The sequence below is a fragment of the Pollicipes pollicipes genome, unplaced genomic scaffold, assembly GCF_011947565.3.
Source record: "Pollicipes pollicipes isolate AB1234 unplaced genomic scaffold, Ppol_2.1 Scaffold_7243;HRSCAF=8683_pilon_pilon_pilon, whole genome shotgun sequence".
In the NCBI taxonomy this organism is placed as follows: domain Eukaryota; kingdom Metazoa; phylum Arthropoda; class Thecostraca; order Pollicipedomorpha; family Pollicipedidae; genus Pollicipes; species Pollicipes pollicipes.
Window position 1 is genome coordinate 185,459 of NW_023597042.1, and position 26,291 is coordinate 211,749.

General features: G+C 55.0%; 2 protein-coding genes across 2 annotated transcripts; one reads left to right on the forward strand and one right to left on the reverse strand.

Moving 5' to 3' along the window:
• Nucleotides 1-2,491: 2,491 nt before the first annotated feature.
• On the reverse strand, nt 2,492-14,009 carry LOC119110879 (MOB kinase activator-like 2). Its single transcript, XM_037234756.1, has 5 exons — nt 13,620-14,009; nt 10,323-10,486; nt 5,287-5,383; nt 4,395-4,519; nt 2,492-3,170 (listed from the first exon to the last, which is right to left on the reverse strand). Exons 1-5 carry the CDS (start codon nt 13,622-13,624, stop codon nt 2,746-2,748), a joined length of 816 nt encoding a protein of 271 aa, XP_037090651.1. The 5' UTR covers nt 13,625-14,009; the 3' UTR covers nt 2,492-2,745.
• Nucleotides 14,010-16,875: 2,866 nt separating this feature from the next.
• On the forward strand, nt 16,876-25,718 carry LOC119110873 (eukaryotic translation initiation factor 4 gamma 2). The gene is made up of 14 exons (XM_037234747.1): nt 16,876-17,012; nt 17,311-17,413; nt 18,011-18,121; nt 19,347-19,520; nt 19,834-20,214; nt 20,422-20,788; nt 21,537-21,730; nt 22,077-22,278; nt 22,532-22,672; nt 23,062-23,222; nt 23,711-23,962; nt 24,298-24,453; nt 24,711-24,863; nt 25,298-25,718. Exons 1-14 carry the CDS (start codon nt 16,876-16,878, stop codon nt 25,361-25,363), a joined length of 2,598 nt encoding a protein of 865 aa, XP_037090642.1. The 3' UTR covers nt 25,364-25,718.
• Nucleotides 25,719-26,291: the final 573 nt, after the last annotated feature.

Here is a 26,291-nt window from a genome sequence, read left to right on the forward strand (position 1 = left end):
AAGACCGACCGAGCTGAATGCATGGCAAGGAAACGAACACGTTGTATTGTTTACTCTATGAACAGTTTGATAGGTGTCACGGGGTGAAGGGCAGAAAACTTGAATCCGAAAAAGCCAGCTGACATGAACCGATCCGGACACTGCGCCACGTCGTGACAAGGTTGTACACGCTGCATGAAGTCACAACGGAAACTATCAGCGCAAAGGAGCGGCGTGCGGCAGCATTATACTATGTCAGATGCCGACTGCAGCTAAATATAAAAACAGATCACATGGTGCTGGGGCGGGGCATCCCACTAGCATGCGTGTTTTTGGCACACGTCGTTTATGTGGGCAGTTACGTCCCATTGAATCATATAAAACTGACTTGTATTTATGCAGCGTGGCCACAGCCACCATGGGATGGCCCCGCACAAGCACTGGGGAAGACCCGGCGCGACGGATGGCGGGGGGAAGACATATGGGAAGCGATCCCGCGATGGCCCATGCTCGGCCCACTTCTTGTCTCCCCTCTCCACCACATAGCCATGAAGTGGCCAATGAAGACCGAACTTGTCTCAATCCCAGCCAAGCAGAAATAGGTGCCAACAACTTAGCCCCACCCACGTTCAGTGTCATCAGTCAAAATGAACAACAGCGCTATTTTGCAGCACACTAGTGTAAAGTCAGCTTCATAGCCCGGATCTAATCGCCGCAACAATCCGAAGGCGGCCCACCCCAGAGTGGCCAGTCTCTGTCCCTGAAGACATTGCCATGACCGCCCCACCAAGGGAGCGACACTACCGCTCTTGGCACGTGCCAAGTCGGTCCAGTGAATCCGTGACGTCACACGCCGAGGCCTGTTCTGATGACGTGCCCGCGGTCAGGCGCGGTGGGCGGCACCGTAGGCAAGCCACCCAAACCCTTCCTGTGTGCCCAGGCTTCATTTACGAGGGCATTCGTCTAGTGCGAGGAAGACAGCCGTGATCTGCCGGTCGTCTATCGTTAGTCATTGGCCGTGTCATGCGCGTGGCAAGACGAGCATGGCAAAAACCTCGAGGACATTTGACCACACAAGTCCAGTCGTATTTGTCCTTCCGCTGCGCGACGCGCCACACATCGTCTGTTTGTTGGACTTGCGACGTCAGATGAGGCTCACCGAAATACGCCGCGCTGGCCATTTTGACAGAACATGCAAACGAGTCTCAAAATGGCCTACCGTTATTTCCGCCGTAGCATTCCAGCTTCTTGCGCCAAAGCGACTGCATCCACGTTGGAGTCGTGGCACGGGGTATTCCCTCCTGTAGCCGTTTGAGGCTAGTGAGCCTCCTCCCAGCACCGGACGGCCCAATCTAACGCTGGCGCCACGGTGCACATAATTTATTTGTTTCTGGTCTATCGGAATGACCTCCATATACCCTGAGGTCAGTCCGTCTATCACATTCTACAGGTGAATTAGCGCTCGGAGGCGGCCGGCCGGGCGGCGGTGGCACAGCGACGGGCATGACAGGGCACCTGGCCGGCCCCGGCCGCCGGCCGACGCACCTCTCAGACAGGCCTCGATCCGACCATCCAACGGCGCCCACCGCGCACGCTCACAAAAATACCCCCGCAGGATCCAGTAACTAGGTGCGATCACCCCAACAGACGGCGGCGGCGCCGCGACACCGGCCGACGTGCCAGCGTGCGCGCGCGCGCACGCGGGCACGGACAGCCGCGCCGCGCCCTTGTGACTGGGGCAGCCGCAGCGGCGGCCGGTCGGGACGCGGTCTCGCCCGATTCGGGCGGCGTAACACAAACGGGGCCGGCACGGGACAGGTGGGCGCGGCCGGCGCCGGGCGCACCGCGCCACCGGCGTCCAGGAGCAGCACGGCGCACACGTGCAGGCCACGGCCGCGCAGGGCCGGGCCCATCACGCGTCACATAATAGAGCGGAAGCCGCGCTCGCCAACAGCAGTACACCGGAGTCGACTGGCGCCCACAAGATCAACGGGCTACGCGTCACACATGATTTGCTAGGCGGCTGGATCGAGAAGGCGAGCCACTGTCCAGAGTTGGAGATCACTGACTGCGCTACAGATGGCGGGTGGCACCACCCGGCCGGCGCTCGGCTGACGGGTGCAGGCGTCTGCGAGCGGCCCGACGAGAGAAAGAGAGACGGAAAGGCGCCGCGTCAGCGTGGCGCTCCATACTACGTGATATGGAGGACAAGAAACAGCGCCAGAGGAGCGCGCTTCAGCCCGCTGGTGCGCCCGCCGATGGGCGGAGGAGGGAGGTCGGCAAGAGCCGGAGAAGACCGGGAGGGAGGGAGCGAAAATCTGACGCCGCTCAGCGCTCGCCCGGACTCGAAACGACAGACAGGGACAGAGCGCGACGGGATATTGCACAGCAATCGTGGACAGGGATACGGCTACCCAGCTAGGGCGGCTAGTCAACAGTAAAATCATGGCTGAAATCAACACTCGGGTGGGCCCGCGGCGACGCGGCGGGGCCGGCCGAGCCGGAGCCGCCGGCCCCACCGGCCACACAAAACAATGTCGCTACATTTGTACCAACAATCACAACAGACCGACTAGATGCAAGCTAGGTCACGCGCTTGCAGAAGAAACTAATATGGTTAAAATAAATTATCCCGGCGGTGGCGTCGGTGGCGCGCGGCGCCTACAGCAGGCGGCCCGGAGCGCGTGCGGGCCGGGCCCCTCCGGCCACGGACGAGGCGAGGGTAAGACGCGTGCGGCGCGGCGCGGCGCAGAGCGGGGCGTATCACTATTGGCAGGGCTCGGCGGGCGCAGGCCGGCCGTCCGGCTCCGGCTGGTCCGTCTCCATGCTCTCCGCCTTGTCGCCCCCCGACGCCCGACCGTTCGCCACGTCAATGTTCTCCTTGTTCTCGTCGCCGTCGGCGGCGGCGGCAGCGGCGAGCGGCGCCGCAGCCGCGGCCGACGCGGCCGACGCGCGCGGCGCCAGCTTCAGCGCCACCACCAGGTCGTGCAGCACCTCGGTCTCCTTCTCGTCGATGAGCTTGAAGCGCTCGTTGAAGAGTGTGAAGTGGGCGAAGATGCAGTTGAGGTGGGCGTGCAGCGTCAGCAACATCACCTCGCGGAAGTGGTGGTGGTAGATGTGGGCCAGCACGTGGAACAACAGCCGGAAGATGCGGCGCACCACCACCTCAAAGTCCGTCGGAAAGTCGTTCACTGCGAACGGCGGCAACCGGTTACAACAGCAACGAACATCGACTAGCTACGAGAGGGCAATGGGAATCCCAACGACCCCTTACAAACGGCCGTCAGTTAGGCCACTCAGACTGGACAAGACCGGCAGGTTTTCATCTCCAGCGCCGCCCGCCGCACAGCCGCCGGCGACGCTGTGTTTTCCGGATGCGCCGCCGCCCGGCCGACGTGATGATGAAGCGGGGTTCGCAGCTGGGTAGCTAGCGCGCGGCCTGCTGCCCGTCACGGCCGGCGGACGCCGCGCCGCACGAGACAGAGAGGCGGCGGGCTGGGCCTGAGGTCAGCGCGTGACGACTGGCAGGCCGGGGCCACACACACACACAGACACACACACGACCGGCGCTGTGACCAGGTCACCGTCACGGACACGCCGGCGGCGGCCGGTGGTCCACAATCGGCACAGCCTGCCCCGCTCCTGGCACCGGCCGCCCACGCTCAGTCAAATTGACACGCTCCGCGTCTGCACAGCACGCGAGCGCAACATTTGGGGGAAAACCAAGGCCCACACAACGACCGCTGGCCATGCCCGAGCCGTCTGGTGTCATTGGAATATTACAGGCCCATCTCACGGGGGGCATGGGCGTAAACCAGAAGACAAGTGGCGTATTTAATGGAAAGCGCCACAGCACGTAATGCGCTCCAATTGTAAGTGGCCGTCGCACAAGAACCGCCTTGATACATCAGACAGACGTATCGCGCTGTAATGGCGCCGATAACAGTGAGCGGTGGCACGACACTTCGAATTCAGCGAATAAAAACAAACTGTCACACCAATGACAGACAAGCGAAGAGTCCAAGGTGGAGATCGGACTTCAGAGCGTGCACCCCTGGACTCGTCTCCACATGCACACCCACATCCACACCCACATCCGCACCCGCACCTGCACCCGCACCCGCACCCGCACCCGCACCCGCACCCGCACCCGCACCCGCACCCGCACAGGCACACACCCACACCCACAAAATAGCCCAGACCGGTGTCGGAGGCATCCCGAGACCCGCGCCTGAGCGGCACTGGTGCCCGCCCGCGCCCGAGTCAGTCCATGCGGCGTCGTGAACGACCGCCATCTGCCAGCACTCAGAGCGCGCGGCGGACGACTCGGCCACGGCGCCGGCGGAGCCCGCACGGCGCGCGACGCCACGCTCGAGACTACGGCTTCCACGCGTCACACAATACGCCAGCCTCACCTGGTTTACTGGGAAATACTGGCTCGTCGTTAAGCGTCTTCTGGATGTACGTCATCACGTAATCGACGTACTGAGGTGCTGTCGTCTTTGTTTTCTTTCCCCTCTCGTCGACCCAGAAGTATTGCCTGCAACGGCGAGGTACCCAGAATAGCAGCGCCTGTTCAGTCCACAAGCCAACAGCCCGGCCGCCGGCAGCGGAAAACAATCGATGCCTCGGCGGCTTCTAACGATCCCATGCACGCAGCCCTACACTGGCGCGCTCGGAGAGAGCCTTGGGAGCAAAATCGTTATCAGTCAGCTCTGGCCCCGCTTGCCAAACCAGTGACGTCATGCGGCCTGAAGTTAGGGCAGAGCGTTCCTAAAAAAGCACGTCCGACACTGCCGGCCGGCCAGAGAGGACCGTCTCTAAACAAACCCGCCCAGGGCGCGCTGCGACATCCCACACAAACGTCCATCCGACCGGCCCTGATCAAGGTCACCGCCCACGGCGGAGGGCCGCGGCGGCCGAAGGTCCCACCACCCCAGCAAATGTCACGGTGCAGTGGGGCGACGAGCGGCCGGCGGCCCGGCCCCACTGCGCCACTGGGGCGGCCGCCGGCGAAAGGTCAGCCCCGTCGGAAGGTCGCCGGCTCGACGCCCCGGTCGGACGCCGCCCCGACGGAGGCGCCCTCTCCGCGGAGAGCGCACTTGGCTGGCGGGACTTTTTGTGCAACACGAACGCGACATGCATTCACCAAACACAATACCGCAACTCCCTCACAGCGCCCGAGGCGAGCGGCAGCGCACGTCCGCCGCGCCGCCGGCCGCGCGCCGGTGCACGTGAATGGCCCGTTTCCCAGACAGTGTTGACAGCATGACAGCCCGCGTGTCAGCGGACGTGATGGAGTGTTACCTCTGGCATGGTCCGTTCATGTCCGGACACGAGGACGTGGTGCAGTACTCGGATATCGTGCCATACACCAGGTTGATGTGCTGGAAGAAGTCGATCGCTGCAACAGAGCGCACGCCGTCAGCTGGGCAGGCTGGCGCGGACGCAGCCTGACGTCCGCCGCGGCAACATCGCCGCAAACCGGACACACATCCCGCCGCCATCCATGAGCCGCCCGTCAAAGCCCAGAGCGGACGCGTGAGTCACCAGTGATAGGCGCGAGCATGAGCCGGGCCGTCACGGAGCGGCAGCGGCGCCGACAGACCCGACAGCGCCGCGCCGCTGGCGCCGGCACATGGCCGTGTCAGCACGAGATTGCGACGATCAATGGCGCTGTCTGCCCCAGCCGACAGTCGACAGTGGTCGCGGTGTCGGCCAGGGCCAGCGGCGGGCCACGGGCAGGGGGGTAACGACGTAAGCGACCGCGTTGCAGGATGACGACGAGTGGCAGGTAGCACGGTACCACACTACGTACCGCACCGGTCCCACGGGACGGCGGTGGGGCGCGGCCGGCCCGTCACGCGCCGGTACCGCACCGGTACACGGCAAGGTCAGTCACACGGTACCGCCCTGGCACATGGGAGGTGGTCGCACGGTACCACGCGGACCGACCGCGTACCAGACCTGGCCAGCCCGCGCAGACGGCGGCGTCGTAACGCCGACGTCATTTATCACACGCGACCGTAAGTGCGGCAGCGTGGGGTGCAGAGACACGGCACCTCGATAACGGACACCGCGCCGGCCGTATCGCGCCGCGCTTTCGACACCGCGTATCGCCCCGCGGCCGTGTTGTGATAACCGCCTGTGCACACACGCCAAACGCGCTCTGGCAATGACGTAAAACAGTCACTGGATGAGTGAGGCTGGGTGGAGACCATCCAAAAGCGGGACAAATCGATTAGCTGTAAGGTGCAAGGTCATTCTAAGATTATCATGGGTGGACCACAGTACAGGGTTCTGACTGACGGATGGCCCGAGTCTGCGGCTCACGAGCGGTGTGTCATCGGCGAGATGACGCTGAGGGGGCGACCAGGCGGGGCTGCGCCTCTTCAAGCCGCGGACCGAGGCTGGCACGAGACCAGTGGACACCCACCTCCGGCCACTTATACCGGGCCGGTGGACCACGTCAATCTCACTGCCCCAGCAGTGTCTCGCCGCACCTGTTAAGTGCCCGTTGGCTGCGGGGCGGTTGTGATTATGCGCCTCGGGATTAACCTACTTTTGTGTTATCCTGTACGCGTGAAGTACGATTAGCACGCGCTGACAAGTGTGCTTTGACCAGCAGTGACTCTGGACAGCAGCTCCGACGCATTCGTATGGATTGCCCCACGCCAGTAGACGCACGCCGTCGCCCTACGATCGACATCGTCCTAGACACGCCTGTGCCTCGAATTACCGTACGCCAATAATACAAATCATGCATGCAAATTGCTTCGGCACGCAATTATTTCAGAGCATGATCATTTCAATAGCACGCTCCAGTAACTTGATCACGACCGCACCCCGAACCCCGATATAGACACTGAACGCCGCGTCACTCGCGTCGCATAATGAGCGGATCACCCTCCAAACACGGCATGGTGTGTGAACAGGGAGCCAGGAGGGCACCCAGCCGGTTGAAGCTGCTGTCTCCCCAGCTGCTATCACATGATGCCAGCGAGCGCCAGGACGACAAAAGGCGACCGACATCCGGCCCGGCGCGACCCGGCAGATCCGCTCATGACAGCGTGCATTATCGGGGGACGTGCGGCAGACGCGCGCGCGACAGAGCCTGGGGGCGCCGGGCCGGCGGAGGCGCGTGCTCGGCGTGCCTACGCTCGCGGATAGTCGGAGACGACAGACTGTTGGCCGTCCCAGCCGGGCTGTCGGCTGTCAGCAGGCAGAGTCAGCCCGGCACACACGGATCAAAGCTTTCGTGGCCCGAGGGAGCGGATGGCTGCTTCAGCAAAATTGTCATAAATCCCCGGATACTATAACATATTAACCCGAACCCCACGATGGTGGCCACAAACAAACTCAGTCGTAAAGTCCAACATGGGACCTCACTTCAAACCACCTGAGAGCAACAAACATCGGCGGTGTTTGGGAGCGGCGCCCTGCGCCGCGCCGAGGGCCCGCCGGTGGTGTGAGCGGCGAGCGCGGCCGGCCAGGGACGTGTTCTGCCGATGGATCAGCCGTCGACGGAGGCACCGTATCGATCACCAGCGGGGCAGCGGCGCTCCTCCGCGAGCCGTCGCCACGCGACACCGGGTCGCACCACACCACCGGGCGGCAGTGCCACGCTCTGGGGTACGACGCCGCATCCCGGAATGGAGTGCGGCACGTTGCCACAGCTACGCCCCCTCCCCTCTTCCCCCCCCCCCCTCGCCAGCCCACAGCGTGACGACAGCGGCAGCGCGGCGCCGCAGGCAATGGATCTGTTAGAAAAAGAGGCAGCGTTGCCGTTACGTACGGCGTTGGGTTGCATGGTAACAACGATATCAGATAACAGCCCCCGCTTACGGAACACCTCTGCAACCGCTCGCAGTACGCATATCTACACAGGTGCTGTGAACTTTCATATCGTCGAGTGCCGAACAAAATTTAAAACAAGGACCAACCCCCGATCAATTGACGGCACAAGCATGGTTACAAGCGCACCACGGCCAGGACAGTCTACCCAATCACAGGCCACACGCCGACATCAATGCGAAGGACTGTACCGGCCAGTCACACGACAGAGGACGACAGAGACAGGCCGACTGTCCAGCCCGCCGGGCCGTGTCTGGGCCACCCGCTAGGTCACGCGACAGAGGACGGCAGAGACAGGCCGAATGTCCAGCCCGCCGGGCCGTGTCTGGGCCACCCGCTCGGTCACACGACAGAGGACGGCAGAGACAGGCCGACTGTCCAGCCCGCCGGGCCGTGTCTGGGCCACCCGCTAGGTCACACGACAGAGGACGGCAGAGACAGGCCGACTGTCCAGCCCGCCGGGCCGTGTCTGGGCCACCAGCTCAGTCACACGACAGAGGGCGGCTGCCCCGGGCCGGCCGTGTCTGGGCCATCGGCCCGGCCCGGGGCGGCTTTTAGACGGACACCGTCTGCCGGCAGACGAATCACCGGGCAGCCCGGTCCGCCGTCGATCGTTCGCTACAGTTCGATGCGTCGCCACATGGCGTCCAAACCTTCGCCGTTCTGAACATTGTTACTTGTTATCACCGTCGCGGTAAGGTTTGCTTCGATGCGTCGCCACATGGCGTCCAAACCTTCGCCGTTCTGAACATTGTTACTTGTTATCATCGTCGCGGTAAGGTTTGCTTCTGTGGTAGACTGTGTTTCAGTGCTATCTGCACACGCCCTGACAAACGGACTGGGTTCACCTCACTGACTGCATAACTCATCTCGCAGCACCTTTTGACAACGCTTCCTAACGGCATCTCCAAGAAACAGCCCCGCCCGTGCCGTTTCAATGATCGGAGAGGTTAGGTACATGTCCAGTCCTCTGTTAATCTCTTCAGTGGGCGCAGTGCTCGAATTCCCGCTGAATCCACCTCATGATGCCTGCACGTCCATGTTCATTTCGATTTGCTTAGAGCCCCTTGGCCTCCCTAGGTCATATCAGAGCTACTACAATGAGATACGACGAGTGATGACGCTACATCCAGCCTGCTTGAAGGGGAGTATGCCACCTCTTTGCATCCCCCACTTTATGCTAGATCAGACGCGTCCGATTTGATCAGTAATACCAGGTTTCTCGAAATGCTTCTGAAAGGCTCAGACTTTGTATTTGAAGCAGTCACCCCTGTGGGAGAAACCTTACTGGATTTCCTACTCACCACTATGAAAGTAATACATTTAATTTTCCTTACTTTTTCCCGCGGGTGTGTTCCGCAAACACACTCATTTGTACAAATGTTCGTGTAATTAAGGCTGCGGACGTTTGAAAAACTCCGTTTAGAGAAAAAGATATTCAAGCATAAAGTTATTACCTCGCGAATTCAACGAAACGTTATGCTATGGCTTCGATTTATTCCCCATTGCGTTTACCAGCGTCTCTTTTCGAAGTGCGCTTTGGCTTTAGGAAACGGAGTATCACATGGTCTAAAGTGACGCAAAGGCTCAAACTTCAACCAATGCGCTTCTCGGTAACTGGCCTTTGCCGCCCGCTGTGCCAATCACAGACGTTCGTTTGTACTGACGTCATTCAGTACCAGTCGACAGCCGCCCCCCCCCCCCTTGCAGATTCTGCCGTTGTCATGACGACGGCTATCGCGACTGCAGGGGGGAAGCGTAGTGTTGTTACATAGCATTGAAAGCGCAATTTGGACTCGAAAACAATTTAAGTCTATATCTCCACTATGCCCTGATGGTGCAGCAGTGGCACTGCCCAGTGCTTGGACTAACTGGTCCTGAGGTTTCATTTGAGTCTTCTTTTAATATATAACAAAAGTGGGACACTACCTTCAAGCTCCAGCCCCCAAGTAGTAACCTGTCGGAGAGCGTGTCACTGAGGTCTAACCTAACCCAACCTAACTGTACCTAGGGGTCTGTGGGGGCTAGGGAGGGCCGAGGCTCTGCGGGGGTCTGCGACGGTCTGCGGCGGCATGTAGCGGTCTGTGGCGGGTCTGTGGGGCTCGCGTGGGGGCTCGGAAGGGCCGGGGGTCTGCGCGGGCTCGGGGAGGCCGGGGGTCGCCGGGGGTCGCCGGGGGTCGCCGGGGGTCGCCGGGGGTCGCCGGGGGTCTGCGGGGGTCTGCGGGGGCCAGCGGGGCCCGGACGGCTCGCGGCCGCCTCATCAGCTCCGCTTACCGCCGACCACACGCCTGACCTGACCTGACCCACCGACACGGACGGAGGGCCCTCACGGCTGGGGCCTGCAGTCCGCTGATGACTAAGACGCGCTGGCTGAGCGGGGGACACGGGACGGAAACGGGCGATACAATGTGTTCAGCGCAATGGCGCCACACTGGGCGCTCACTAGACCAGCCCGGCTACCCGCACCCCACCGAGCGTGCGACACTCACTGTGAGAGGCTAGCCACTCGTTGTAGCCAAGCCCGGGCGGCAGGTCGACCAGCTGGCGGAGGTCGGTGTCGCTGTGTTTCCGTTCTAGCACCGCCTCCTCCAGGTACAGCTTGTGCTCCTCCTGCGAGGGCGCCGAGCTCTCGCGGTCCTTCCGGCGCGCCTTGCTGCCGGGCGAGGTCAGGTGGGGTCAAGTCAGGTCACCCGGCATCACAGTGCACCCAGTCTCATTATGGAGGGTTTGGGTCAGTTTCCTGGCCCACACAAGGAACTGGAGACATGAAGACCTTCCCAACAATGTGGACAGGGTTTATGTAGGTAAATTGTTCCCAAAACTAGCTATTTCATGCCTTCCCAAAAACTCTAAGGAATGATAAATGCAAGGACATCACAAAATTTGCGTTTGTATGTATAAATTTGGTCTCCTGTACTAGATCTGCTTATTTGCAGCAAGGTATCAAGTGTGTGGCAGTTGTGGCTTTGGAATCATGGGCTCTGTCAAGCACAGCTTACTATGACCTTGACACCACCACCCACATGGCCCAGTTGCCATTCAACAGACCATTTTTGCTTTGATCCCCTGTCAGATTGTACCAAAGTACACATGTGCATTGCACCAAAGGATTTGGGCATACCATGCAAACATGTGATGTGACAGCCTCTAACTCAGCTTGGCTCTATGTTGGTCAGTTGACAATCAGCCCCTTTTGATGATTCACATCATTATCATTTCTAGAATATGAGCCCAGACATCTGGCACACTGTGGTCAGATCCCCAGCTGTCCATTAGGGTCATCACTTTCAGCTATTCAACAGCCCAAGTCAGAGACAAGTACCATCTCAGAGTTGATTAGTGGACAGTATTTGGCATGGAGAAGCTACAGCAATTCACCTTTTTGGAAAACTATCCCCCTCTCCTCCCCTACCACTGGCTTTGTTCCTGCTCCCATATTACCTAGCAGACATTGTGCTATGGAAATGGCATAGTTGAGATCAGAACAGTTGGCAATGGTCAATCAGATGCTTTACAGCATGCATTTCAACAAATAACTTAATATAATCCCAGAGTTGTCTTTCAGGGCATGGTGCAGATTCAGATTCTTCAAAGTTCTAGGATGGTTTCCCTTCATTATTGTTTCACAGCATGCATAATGCAATGTACATGACTGTACTGACATAAACTGAAAATAAGACTGGTTTACAAAAAAAATCAGACATTTGTGCCAAAATAGCCCTCTTCTTTAACATAGTAAGCTGTCAATAGAAAAGAATGGACCCAAGCATAATTTGGCATTTTAATGCATCAGCATTGCAGTCACACTTTGTCAGATATGTTCTGTTTCACATTCCTCACACTTAAACCAAGTTTCAGGTGCACCATGCAAAAGAACAACAGTGCACTGGTGAAGCATCCCTAACTGTTCAGTGAAGTTTGTGAGCATAATCATCACTGTTCAGTATACATTGCACCCCCACATTTATACACATTACCTGTTAAGCCATATAGACAGTGGCCTATATGCACACTGCTGGCTTGTGGTCCAGTTTGAATTAAGTATTATATCTATCAGATATAATCCCAATGTTCCACTTTCCAATATATAATCAAATCAAATACAACTTAGTAAAATTAAATGTTTTCTTCCAAGAACATTTCCATGACTAGCAAAAACAGGTATCTTAAAGCATCTTGTTTCCTCACACTTCCACACACATCATGGGCTTCAAGCAAGCACCAAAAGCAGAACAAGACATGATGGAGATCTGATTTCCAGTATCAGTTAACTACTGCTTACCTATCATACTGATAGACACAAGTGACATCATCAAACTGGTAAAACAATTCCAACTGAATCAATGTAAAAATGTCCACTGCCAGCAGTCACAATGTCACATAAAGCATGACACATACCTTTCAAATGCTGCTATTAAATGGACTCTAAACTACCTTGATGATAACCTAATATTGGGCAAGGCCTGACAGTTGGTATGTTGTACATGGAAGCATCACATAACTTCATATTCAGGTCTTACAATATCAAACAACTACAAGTTTACAAGTACACATGGCAAAACTAAGCTATGCAATGCAGCAATGTGTAAGATCACCTGAAGAGGCATGACACAAGGTTTGACTGCAAAATTTATTTTATATTAAGAAAGTCATACAGGCCCAGGGAAGAGTGCAACTAACATAGATACTTTAAGTCTGACCATGCCTGGATAATCCAATATTTACATTAAGCATAAAGACAAAACTTTGTAATAAGCCTATATATTCTGAAAAGCTTCTTCTTGATTTCTCTGCATTTTGATTTGGCACCCTCTTAAGAATGACCTGCACATGAACTATGTCACTCACTTGCGAGCCGCTCCATTGTTTTGGATGACTGCTTTGGCCCTTTCCAATATACAATGTATATGCAAATAAATACCTAGCTTTCTAAGCTCTTCAAATCTATCATAGAACTGACATTCTATTGCATTTCTCTCTTACCCATATGATTTTGTCTCAGTGTGTTACTGGCACACTGGAATAATAAATTTTGTGTATATATATATATATATATATATATATATATATATATATATATATATATATACAGCACCAATAATATGCATAAGTACAAGGAATGAGCCATGCTGATTCAGTGTAATCAACTATATCTTCATTGCTGGCATTCACTATGCATGACAAAGCAGGAATACCATGCATGCTGAGATATCATATAGATTATGTTATGTTACAAAGGCCATGAAGGTTCAGATAAACTAGATTAGGTCGGACCATGCTAGGTCTAGGTCAGATGAGTTAAGCTCTGCTTCTGCTTGGTCAGGTCAGAATGAGGGCTAGTTAAAATCCATGAAGATATATAATACCCTGCAAACAACAAAATCAATTATTTTTCTTTGCATTTACAATGAGCTTAAGAATAGCGATTTCATCACAAGCAATGCTGCACTGTAGCTATAGTTATCCAGCTTTGGTGGTAATGGCTTTATGCAGTGCAAACATATTGCATATTGCACATTCACACCAGGAGTGACAGAGGTGACATGCAGTTGAAATGCAGTAGGTGGTATACCACTAACATGCTCTTAAAATGACTGCATTACTTTAAAATACAACATTTCAGGATTGAGGTTTTCATAAATATACAAAGCATGAGTCACATTTTAATACAAGTCAAACTAGGGCTTCAATACATGATAAAATCAATATTTCAACATGTCACATTCAGATTGTTTTGGCCAAGAAACCCAATGGGCATCTAAGACCTAAATCATGCAACGCCTTACCCCATAAACCAATCAACTGTATCTCTGAGGTAGTCAGGAAGCTTATCCAGCTTGAATTCTTGGAGCAAAGCTTTAATCAAAGCCCAGCTTCCCAGCACCTTCACCACGGTCTATTCTCCATGAGTTCAACGTGCCCAGACGGAATACCGAACATTAAACTAAAATGGAAAATGAAAGCGCCTTTGCTCGTCCTATTCTGACAGATCGAAATAACTTAAAATGACAGTGTGGGCAAAAAGCAAAATACTTGCAGCTTGTCTCCAGTTTTTTTCCCTACGTCAATGATACCATAACCATTAATACTCTCCAGGACCCCGCATGCAGCCCGACCCCTGGCCCCAGCGCTTCTCCGCGTAGTTCCTCGTCTTCCGTTCTCTAATGTGCTGCAAAACGATAACAAATATGGCTTCTATTTTGCAGGTAAGGCAGATGAAAAGTATAACAAGAAAACCGCGCGGTTCTTTAATGTAAAAACTTTGCTTCATTCAGTAAGTTTATTTATTTGATGACCATTCTAATCAAGATGAATTTTGGTCCTCTAAACCTTGATATAGCCGGCCAAAATTAGCAAAAAGGGCAGTACATTTATATATTTTTTTCTCTATGTTTTGAACAATATCAGCAATGTCGTGCATTCACTGATGTTGCTGTGATTCGGGAATGAATGCATCAACCATAACAATACGCAGCGCTGTTATAACAATGCGCAGTTGCTTTACAATAGTTGCGATTGTCCTGCAATGGGCATTGCAGATCGCAGTCAAAAATCATTGCTTCTAAACTACAACTAGGTTAATGGAGATTCCTACTATGTGACGTTTTTAGGTGGAAGGTATTCATGAAGCAACTTAAAGTTGCACACTGTGATTTGAAGAAACAGTCTGTTAATCTCCCTGATAACTATGTACCCGAACTTGAAATATAAATTAGTTATTTATGACCACAACATCCTTGTGGATAAATTCAGTATGAAACCCTTCTTCCCGGAAGAACAAAAATATTCTAGAGGAATCTACGCGGACGCTACGCGACTCGGAACGCAAGACCACCGCCCGACTGCGACGAAAATTACGTGAACCAATTAAGGTAAAATACCGGAGTTGTGGATGACTTGATGTAGCTAGATTGAAGTGTGCGTTGTGTTGGGCTTGTGGATGTGGAAATCGAGACAGAAATGCTGACCTGTTTAGATTTGTTCGTCTTTGTGGCGTTCCTCGTTTGCCGCTCCTTGTTCTGGGTAACGGAACAAAGAACTGGATCTGCTTAGTCATTTGCGTCCCCAATCCACTTCTGGGTGGAAGTAGAGCACTTTGAGTTTGTAGCTGCCGAGAACCACTGTTGGTCGCTGGTAAGTGTCATTTGTTTTGGCATCTTAGACCAAAGTAGGACACAGGTGTGAATGTGTGGTGACGCCCTTGGTACGCACTAATTCGTATTCCATGGGCTCAGCATGCATTTTATGGGGTTATGTGATGGTTTATGCTTCAGATCTTTTCAGTTTAATTTTGGATCATGGATATTCAAATAGAATACTTCTGGTTTGTTGTTCCATAGGAGATTTTTCATGTCTGCAGACCTTCAGGGTTTTGATATTTTTACTTTCCTTGGGTGTATGTTCTTTTTGTCAGAATTTGTTGTTAAATGGTGTTGAGCTGTTGAGAGCCATAGGTAGTTTTTTTAGGCTTGTCTTTGACTATGATGTTTTTCTATTGGAGGATTAAATAGGTTCACAGCATTCTGGACCATGAATGATGTTCTATGCTATTATTTAGTTTTCTACTGTCCTTATGTCTTCTGGGGGACAGGGCAGCCAAAGGAATGTTTCAAGCAAGGTAGCCCATGCTGCAAAGACCAGAGGAAGATCCCAATAGGCACCTTCCCATGCACTAGGCCAATTTTATATGTGGTACCTCTCATGCCTGGTGACTGACCTGTCAGTATGGCTGGAGGTAGGGGAAAGTTTTGAATCTTTTGGTTTGACTTTGAGGGTTCCATATGGTCATGCAGTTCAAATGTCTGAAAGCCCCAATTACTTCTGCTGATAGAAAGGGTTCAACATAGCACAGGCTATCCAGCAAGTTGGGACAGCTTAGAGGATATATTTTCTATACTCATTTGCCATGAGTTATGATATATTAAGGTGGCATATCATTGATGGTCTAGATGAATTAAAACCAAACTTGTATAAATAATGAAGTAACTGATATCTTGCATGCATACATATTTAGCACCAGCACAATGATCAGTGTTACTGCATCCTTAAATCTCGATCAAAGTTTATACTTGCCACCCTACCACATTGCTCAGTAACACACAAGCAGTCTCTATTTATCTGCACCAAGGTTGTCATGATTCCACATTGGAAATTTTCCCTCTTTGTTCCAAATGACAATACAGCTTGTTCCTTTTGGAATGGGTTGGTTTTTAGGGCTAGGTTGCTGGGAGGATTAGAAAACATTCTTGTTGTATTTCATAATGTCTGCCAACAACCATTTTTCTCTCAGAGATGTTCTTGGATTTGAAAGTGATGTGTTATACCTTTTATAACCAAACCATGCTGTTCTCCCTTTCTTTGTATTCTTCCCTACTGCTCCAGCTTGACAGAATCTGTTATGACACTAAGACTTGTTTTCCCCATGGCTATGAGCATTTAAGCTACAAGAGAGCTAGTGAGATCAGAATAAAGTTTCAACAAGCATGCTGTTTTAAAAAGCTGATTAAGGAGATATAATAGCAGATAAAGTTGAATTTTCTGTGTACTTGTTCTGTAAATGTCACTGTTGTGTGCAAGAATTTACAAATTGAGCCTTCAACCATTAATCATTCTTTGGAAAATGACAGCTGTGCGGGCATGCAGCCAATCAAATGTCATGCTTGGATTGGTGTCAAAGGACTGTGTAATTCCACACATTTTATTCACAGTTAAGTGCATGTTGATAGCCTTTATGTGCTTGGTGCTTTCCTGATTGTAAGTGTATTGGTATATTGACCTCACATCACATGCACATTATCACACTTCATGATACCAGTGCTTTGCTATTTCATGCTTCATTTCATGAGATATGCTGTTCATTGTATACAAATAGTGCATAGATATTGTTATGTTGTGTATAAGGTATGGAAATATGCCAATAGTACATAGGTATTTTTATATTGTGTATAAGGTATGAAAATAACTTGCAAACTTGAGCTGTCTGCATCAATCTTGCCTGCTCTTTGTTATGACTGTGCATCACTTTTTGTTATTGAAAGTATAATGGGTGGTATTCTTTTTACAGGCCCTCCATCAACCATATTAAATTTTAAGCCTAAAGTTTCATACAGCAACAAGATTCCACCCACAACGGAACTGGACAGGGAAGTCGGGAGTGCTTCTCGTGGTTCGGGAGGGAGGTATGTATCTTTGAAGTACTTTGTTAGGTGATGTGGCATCTTACTTGTACCCAAAGTGGGCTTGAAATGAGATGGTTCAGTGTAGAAAGAGAGATAGGCACATAGTGTCTGGCTTTGTCAAGATTGTGTCAGCTTGTATTGTTTTGTGTGGAACCATCAGTGCAGTGAGATGCCTATTTTGTTTACAGAGCTAGATGAATGAGATTAAGACCTAATTTTGTGATATGCTGCAGGATATTATGTTGCAGCTTAGAACCGGTGTGTGCTGATCCAAATTAACACTGCTGTTCTTTTTCAGGGACAATTCCAGTTCCTCAAACAACCCTTTTAACCGATGGGTGCCACCTTCTGTGCTTAAACGAGATGCATTTCCCCAAGACCACGATCCTATTTTCCGGAAGGTAAGCCAGCTTTGCAGAATGTTGTAGGCATGCCTGTGATGATCCTGTGGATTGTAAAATCTTTGTTTATTTTGTTTGTGTTTTCACAATCTGCCCAGTTATTGATAAGACTGCCCTGGCATATGAGCCATGTCAGTCGTGGCTTCTTGTGCTGCACTGAGAGCAACACATGGTTATGTGAGGGATGGGTGCAGGCTATGTCACTGGCAATAATGGCTCAGAGTCATGCAGTTAGCATTACATATGTCTGGTTTTATATTTTTGGTTAACTTTACCTGTCTTATGCAGGTTGTCTGTACCTATGTGTGGCATTTAGTGATGTTTGGGGTTTTGGCAATCCAATGTTTTTTTGAAGAGGCTAACTAAAATTTGTTTTACCATGTCAGGGTGAGAAAATAGTAGCAAGGTAGCCACTCAAATTTGTAGATCCCATTTGTATATTTTGGTAGAAATTTCAGTGGTGTTAGCACTGTTATGCGCTGCCTGCAGACAGAAAGGAGCCCTCTCAGGATTTCACATGTCATGCTTGGCCAGGGGCATTGTAATAATGGCTGATTGCAGTTCTGTCACCATGTCATGACACATGATGCTCCACAGGTTCGCGGCATCCTCAACAAACTCACTCCCGAGAAGTTTGACAAATTAACAGATGCCATCCTTCGCATTGGGCTCGACTCAAGCCTGATCCTCAAAGGTGTCATCTTGCTGGTAAGTTCCATGTGCAAAAATTGTATGGTTTCCATGTGTACTCTAGAAGTGTGCTGCCATTTTGATGATATCATGTGTTGCATTGTTGTGACTTTTAAAGAGGTAAGTATATGTCATGTGCTTACCTGTTCAATGGAGAGGAGCTGACACATGTGATAGGACAAACTGAACTGAGTGGCCAGCATTCATAGTGGAAAGGTGGGGTTGAGAAAGCTTTGAGTTGGTGTATAGCCCATTGGTTTACTAACGAATTCTTCAGAGCTAAGGCATTGACATGAAGGTGAAATCTGAAACTGAAATCAATGGCTTTGGAGTTTGAATCTAAGAAGATGAAGCCGTTAGTGTTGTATTGGTTTTTATTTATGATGTACAGCTCTGTTAATGTAGCAATGTCGGCTCGCGGTGAGCGGCCCGCAGAACCGTCGCCGGCCGCCCGCCACCCGCGCCGGCCCTTCATCACTGCAGTGTCCCTCAAAAACCGCAGCTGCTCTCAAACCGGGAATGCTAGGGATACGTTTTGGGTGTCAAAGTACCCGCAATGGATGCCCCACACGTTACTCAAAAATTGGGCGTGATTGCGCGGCGTGCCAGAGAGTTACCCCAGAAAATTCCAAGGGGGTTGGCGTCGACCCCCTCCTTCCATCAGGGCAGGGCTTAAAATGTATGATGTATGGGGATAACAGGACAGATGTGATTTTGTGGAGGCTCCTCATAAGTGCCTTGAAAAAGTGACGATGTCAAAGCTAAAGACAACTTATATGGGGTTCGAAACCGAAGTCAACCACCAAGCTAACTGAAGAGGCACGAATTCGAAGCTGAAGACACCGATAAAAAGGGCATAAAGCCAATGCCGTAGCCAAAGCCACGGACATGATAAAAAAACGCGACTTCAAGCCGAACCTGGAGCAGAACATAAAATGTGCAGTATTGCTAATCTTCACAGCCGTTTTTTCAAAGAGATATTTGAAAAAATATCTCCTAAAAAATTAGGACGCCATTTAGCGCTCCGGGGTCATGCGCGGCTTGTATGCATTTGCCGCGTTACCATACACGTCCGCTGGCGTCAATGGACCATGGTCACTGACCAGTTGCTTGGTTGGGGAGGGCAATTTTGTCGTTGATTTATATGTGTACGGTTGTGCACTTGTATCAGGTCAATGTCCCACTGTGTGTACCATACTGTATGAGTGGCGTGTTATTGACCCTTGGTGATGATGTGGCGCAGATCTTCGACAAGGCACTTGATGAGCCCAAGTACAGCTTCCTGTACGCGCAGCTATGCAAGCGTCTGTCTGAGAGTGCTCCCAACTTCGACCCTCCGGATGCGCCGTGCACCTTTGTTCGGCTGCTGCTCAACAAGTGTAAGGACGAGTTTGACAACCGCAGCCACGCCAACCAGGTGAGAGACCCGTGCGGCACTCCTGACCACACGCAGGTCCGTGCCATGTGCGGCCCACTTTTGTCGAGAGTGGGCTGAAGATGGCCCACTTGCGAAGTTTGAGTGTAAAACTGCTCGCGTGGGATGTCAAATCAGAGTTATTGGCTCGTCTGTTGGGTGTCCACCTGCCTTTTAAGTGTGTGCATTTTGATCTTTACGGGTCTGAATCGTTGTGCACTGCTCGCTGGTCACGTTTGGGATCCGGTGTCGGGCATTCGTCGCCCAGTCGTGTGGGCCAGCCGTGCCCGCCTGACGCCCGCCCCGGCCGCTGCAGGTGTTCGACGACCGCGATGGACCGCTATCCGCCAGCGATGAGGAGCAGCGCCAGCTGGCCAAGCAGAAGATGCTGGGCAACATCCGCTTCATCTGCGAGCTCGGCAAGATGGGCATGCTGCACGAGGCCGTGCTGCACTCGTGCATCCAGCAGCTGCTGGCCAAGAAGCGGCACCAGCAGCTGCGCGACCTCTCGGAGGACGTGGAATGCGCCTGTCAGATAATGCGCACCTGCGGCGCTCGCCTGGACACGGAGCGGGCCCGCCCGCTCATGGACCAGTACTTCCGGCGCATGGACCAGCTGGCTGAGCAGCCCGAACTGCCCAACCGCATACGGTTCATGCTGCAGAACACCGCCGAGCTCAGAGCCCACAACTGGCAGGTGAGAGCGCCGGAGCAGTGGTTCCGGGCGTCAGAACTGCAGATGCTGGCGCTGAAAGGCGACGGCGCTGTGATCCATCTTTGTTTGTTTGTTATGTCTGATGTTCAGCTGTCGTCCATCTGTTCGTCGAAGCGCCAGTGTGCGCGTGAGACGGACGTGACCGGCGTCCCAGGTGTGACACTGACCCGGCACCCCTCTGACCGACAGGTGCGCGCCGTGAACCGGCCGGACGGGCCGCGTACCATCAGCTCGATCCGGCAGGAGGCGCGCGCCGCCGGCGTGCTGCCGCCCGGCCGGGCGGCGCCGCCGTCGCGCTCGTTCCCGGCGCTGCCCATGATGGCGCCGGGCGGCGGCCGTCAGCGCGGCATGGAGGACGTGTTTGGCAGCCTGCCGGTGGGCTTCAGCACGCTGGGCACCGGGCCGGGCGTCATTGGGCTGGACGGCCGCTCCAACGGCCGCCAGCCGGCGCACGCCATGCTGCCCGGCCGGGGCGGCGCCGGCGGCGGACGGTTCCCCCCGCAGCAGGCCGGCTACGGCGGCAAGCACGGCGCGCAGCCGCAGGGATTCGGGAATGGTGAGCCAGCCCGGGAGCCGTGGAAGCGGCAGTGCCCGCCAACCAGCAACTGTCTGGGTGGAATGGCAGGCGATTTTGCGAGTCAACTGGACATGTAGTAAGGGAATGGAAGGAGGGCTAGGATAAACATTATATATATATATATATATATATATATATATAGATTAGATATAGATATAGATTAGATATAGATAGATTAGATTAGATTAGATTAGATATATATATATATATATATATATATCCATCCCTCCACCTGGGTCGAACTGCAGAGTGGCGCGTCGATGGCTGAATGTGCTGTCGTCTGGCAAAATGACGTGTCTTGAGTCAGACGCTCGTCCTCCGACCCGATGGTTGCCTTCCGGCAGCTCGCGTGTAATTAGGTGCCATCTGGTACTGTTGATGGGCCCTGCAGCACTACAGCAGTCATAGCGCCATGAAACCGTAATGATCAATCTGGTACTGATGGGCGCGGTGCAGGGTCTGCTGCCAGTCACGTTACGGGGGCGGTGTGAATGTTGAAATTACTGTAGTGTTGGCATTGGCATTGTTCAGCCTGACTTGTGACTATTCAACCATAAGTGGTCCATTGAGGTCTGAGTATTGCACCAGCCCAGCACGAAATGTGGCACAGTCAACACCAGTTGGTAGCCCTATAGCCGATACCACAGTTCGACAAACAGCTGGCATGCTGCCTTGACTGCGCCCATGACCTTGCGTCGTCGGCTGACCGTAGCACGTCCGGCTGCAGGTGGCGCTAAAGACCTGCCACCGCGGTTCAAGCGGATGATCGTAAACCCGTCTGGGCCGGAGGACCTGTCGCTGCGACCGGCCGCCAACTCGATGGTGCTGAAGCCCCAGGCGCCCTCCATGGTGCCCAAGAACCTGTCTGTCGGCACGCGGCCCATCTCCATGACCAAGAACGAGGCGCCGCCCATCATCAAGGTGCGTGAGGCCCGCTCCTTGGGCGCTGGCTGAGGGGAACGATGATGGCTACAGGAGGGTGACGTCGCTAACTTCGGGTGGGATGGCACGTGATTTTGGGAGGCAGTGATGGGCTTGTAACAAGGGAATGAAGGGAGGTAATCAGGATAGAGGGAGGTAATCAGAGATAAAGCTAGCCCAGCGATCTGCGCGGAGTCGCGGAATGACGCGTCTGTGGCGGTGTTGCGATGGTGCCGGTCAGCCTATGGCCGTTTGGCAGTAAGCTCGCATTGGCTCGAGCCGTGTGTTCCGGCTCGCCACTCCCAGCTCGCACGCTCAGCTGACCGTGACCCGGTGTTGGCCGTAGGCGTCCCACGACAAGCCGCGCGCCAAGGCTCGCGCCGCCGGCCGGGAGGAGGTGGTGGGCTCGGCACTGGCCCTGCTGCACGAGCTGTGGGCCGGTGGCGCGCTGGACGCGGCCGCCACCGCCTGGCGCGACTGCAAGGTGCCCGACAGCCTGACCAGCCACGTGGTGCAGCAGATGTTGGCGCGCGGCATGCAGCGTTCAGGTAAGTGTGTGGGGGGGGGGGGGGGGGGGGCGGCAGGCAAGGGGTCCGAAGCTCCGCCGTTGGGCCTGGTCCGACAGGGGAGCTGGGACGTGTCCGCGGATCCGGCCAGTGCCCGTTCATAGCGGCGGCCGCGGTGGGGCCGGGCTGTGCCCAAGTTATGAGTGCTGTCAGCTGGTGTGTGTCGGTCGCGGTGTGGTCTTTGCCCCTGTCTGCGTGTGGTAGCCGCGCTGACGTACCGTCGGCCGGCCGGCAGAGGAGGAGCGGGTGCAGCTGGTGGAGCTGCTGACGGCCGTCCACAAGGCTGACACGCTGCCGCCTCACCACTCGGCTGACGCGTTCCATCAGTTCATCGACGGACTGGAAGACGACCTGGACGTCAAGGAACAGGCGGCAGGTCAGCCCTCGCGCCACGGCCGCCCTCGGGCTGCTGTACAGCCCGCTGTGAGGCTGATACGGTGTCCTGGCTATTGCGGACCAAATGCCAGCTGGCCGGTCGTGGTGATGCCTGAGATGTTGCCAGAAGTGGCAACTCGAGCCAGTGCGATGCTAATGGCAGCGTGGTTTTTGCGTCTGGTTTCGTGTGGAAAGGTGTTGGTGTTCACTGCTGATCTTTCTGCCGAATGATGCCGTGTCAGTTACATTACACCGTGCTCAGTCCCGTAAACAGTCCCGTTCAGCGCCGGTCCCGCCGGGGCTGGCCACATGCTGGGATCGGCCCTGTCTCGTGCCGTCCTGAATGACCCTGTGGTGGCGCCGCCTGCATCCGTGTCTGGCTGTCGGCAGGCGGTCTGGCGGCGGCGGTGCGGGCTGATCTGCTGGAGCTGGGCGACGTGGCGGCCCAGTGCGAGGGCGGCGCCCACTTCCCGCTCTTCTTCATCGTGCTGCAGCGGCTCAGCGAGCAGATGGACAACCAACAGCTGATGGCGCTTTGCACCAAGACCAAGGTGAGACCGCGCGGCGTCCACAGCCGGCGCGCGGCCGCTCGGCGACTCCTGCCCACGGTAGGACGTCGGGTGTCGATGCACGCGCTTGCTGCAGCTGTGTCCGATGGCGGCGTTGGACCTGTCAATTTCTCCCTTGTACGAGTCAGCGTCTTGTGTCTGCTGGTAATACCGTGATTGGTAGGGCCCTCTGTCTGATCTGCCGTGCCCTGGCGCCGCAGCGCCGCGGATGGGTGACACTGTTGGCTACATTCAAAACAGGTGTTCTCATTTTTCAAGGACATTTGGCCCAAGATTATATGTACACCCCACTCATTAGGCAAAGTTGTTGCCATGGGCGCGGCATGACCTCAGCAGTTGGCGCGCCCGAAAATCCCAATAATCAATCGTCCATCTCGGCGGGACGCTGCGGCCGCCGTCTGGGAGCGTCGCTCTGCCGTCACCGTCGGCCTTGCGTCATCTCTGACGTTATCGTTGGTCGCCGCCGACAGACGAGCCTGCTGACGCAGCTGCCCGCCGCCGAGCGCACCAAGGAGCGTCTGGCCGAGGTGCTGGACGAGCGGCAGCTGGCCTTCCTGTGCCCGCTGCTGCCGCTACCGGCGCAGCTGGTGCGCCAGCTGGCCGCCGACCCATCCGAGGCCGCCTTCTACAAGTGGATCCGCGCTAACGTGCCGGCCGCGCTCCACCAGGAACGCGACTTCGTCGGCGCCCTCTTCAGCAGCGTCATCCGCTTTATCACCGAGGTGAGTTCGACGGGGGCACTATGTGGTGACGTTTCGGTGATCCGCCGCGCGCCTGGTCTCATATTTAGGTGCTACCATTGTCACCAGCTGTGAGTTAATGCGTTTATCATGGGACGGGATTGCGGGATCAGATACCGGGATTATGGGATGAGATGCGAATGATGCCTTATTTCAGAATGTGAGTCGAAATAAGCGAGGCCTCGACAAAACCACAGCACACGGTCCGATCACCAAGTGATTTCTGAACGCTGCCCGCGGTCGTCGATGCAGCGTCCGACTGACGTGCATTGCCCTGCCCTGTGCTGATCGGTGTATGCATCTGTCCGTGCGTGCAGCAAACGACGCTGGCCGCCGACGTGGACCGCACCCAGATGCCGGACAAGGCGCTGCAGGAGCGCGAGCGCGAGCTGCTGCAGCGCTTCCGCCAGGTGCTGCAGGCCTTCACGCACGAGCACGTGCAGCTGCAAGTCACGGCCACCTATGCCCTGCAGGTGCGGCACCCGCGTGTGTCTGGCAGGGACGGCGCTGTGCGGGCGAGAACGTTGTGGAGAGGGATAGTACGCGACCTAGTGGCCGGTGGTATGTTAGTCGGGCGCCCAGGGTCTGCCAGTTGACTTGTTTGGGTGCGCTGCTGTCATGTCCTATACGTGAGTCCGGTCTGGACGGGCGGTGGAGCGTCGCTGCTGGGTGAGATCGGCAGCGGTCTGGACACACATCTTGAGCGCGGTGCTGCGCTTCCTGTCCACAGGTGTACTGCTACCAGCACCAGTTCCCCAAGGGCATGCTGCTGCGCTGGTTCAACCTGCTCTACGACCTGGAGATCGTCGAGGAGGAGGCGTTCCTGCGCTGGAAGGAGGACGTCAACGACGAGTATCCCGGCAAGGGCAAGGCGCTGTTCCAGGTGCGGTGCGGGGCGGCTTGGGACGCACCGGGTGCGGACGGGCGGCGACCGTGACGTGGTTACGGAGGCGGAGCGCCCGACCCGGCGGCATAGGGCCCCGATAGCCGCGGCAGAAGGCGCCGGCTGCTGCCACGACGGGGGTGGAGGGAGGGGGTTCAGGGAGCGTCGCTATTCAGATCTCGGTGGGTTTTGTGTGATCGTCGTTCGATTTATTGGTGTCCAGTCGATCCCCAAGGTGTATGTTAGACCCTCATGTCTCGTTAAAGGCGTTGTACGACTCATTCATGGGATGTTCCATGGGATTCGCAGTCTGTTGTCGGGCAGGCAACAGCTGACACTTATCACACGTCTGGACCCCGTCCGTCGGCCTGCGCGCGTCTCGCTGCTGCCAACGTCGACGGTTGCTGACGCTGATCTCTCCGCCCCGCCTCCAGGTGAACCAGTGGCTGACCTGGCTGGAGGAGGCCGAGTCGGACGAGGGCGACGAAGATGACGACTGAAGACCGCCCTGACGCGAGCCGGTCTCGCCGCGTCCGGAGACGCCCCTCGCTCTTCTGTTCCGCGCGCGTCTCCGTGTTAGGTTCAGCGCGGCGCTGATCGGCGCTGCGGGGACTTCTGACCCGGTGTGCGGCCGAGCGGAGCAGGCCACCGGTGGTCCCTTCCTCGTGGCGGCGCCGGAAGCTTTTATCTGGGTTTTACCGGGCGGTCGCCAGGCAGCACCTCTTCCCCTTTAGGCATTTGTCGGTATCACCAGTGCACGCTCTGCCGGCTTTCGCACGTTGTTTTACCAGTTACTGAAACTTCTTTTCCGTACGAGGGATGTTGGCACTACTAAATAAACTACGCTCTGATGGACGTGCGGTTTGGACCACGGACGACGCAACCACCACCGACCACGGCCGCGCGTACGTTTCGCCGGCGGTTCGCGGAATGAAATGCAGATAGCAACAGCTGGGCCTCGGATTTTGGAGCCTCGGCCAGCCGGGACAGAGGGCGCCTGCTGACAGGACATCTGCGACGCTTCTGGTTCCGAGCAGCGATAGCGCCTCGTGGGCTCGTACGGCGTGGGCGATAGGGCCGTCCTATCCGGTCCCGGGGTCACCGAGCGGTGCGGCATCCGGTCAGATGTGCTCGCCCATGCTGCGTGGGTTGGGCGCGACGGTGCTCGTCACTGTCGCATGCGAGAACGGCGGAATCGCGGCGCCCGAAACGACATATTTTTATTTCGCGGCGTGGAATGTTTAGCGCGATGTTGAGGGGTCAGCAGCGGCGCGAGCAGCGCCGTTTTAGCATCCTCGCGTTGCTCTTGCTGCTGTTATTGAGCAGCGGAAGGTGGAACGCCCATCAACTCGCATCAATTAGGCAACCGACGCCGCGCGTGTTTCGTACTGCGGAGAAACCCGGAGATCCCTGAAAGTTCAATAAGTA

Bases quoted from the DNA above. Each gene is read 5' to 3' on its own strand.
- LOC119110879 (XM_037234756.1), bottom strand. The intron at 5,384-10,322 runs GTGAGTGTCGCA...GCTCTGTTGCAG, and splicing joins CGAGTGGCTAGCCTCTCACA to CGATCGACTTCTTCCAGCAC. The intron at 3,171-4,394 runs GTGAGGCTGGCG...CGCCGTTCGCAG, and splicing joins AGTATTTCCCAGTAAACCAG to TGAACGACTTTCCGACGGAC.
- LOC119110873 (XM_037234747.1), top strand. From the start codon at position 16,876: ATGGGTGGTATTCTTTTTACAGGCCCTCCATCAACCATATTAAATTTT. The intron at 22,673-23,061 runs GTCAGCCCTCGC...GGCTGTCGGCAG, and splicing joins CGTCAAGGAACAGGCGGCAG to GCGGTCTGGCGGCGGCGGTG. The intron at 23,963-24,297 runs GTGAGTTCGACG...CCGTGCGTGCAG, and splicing joins TCATCCGCTTTATCACCGAG to CAAACGACGCTGGCCGCCGA.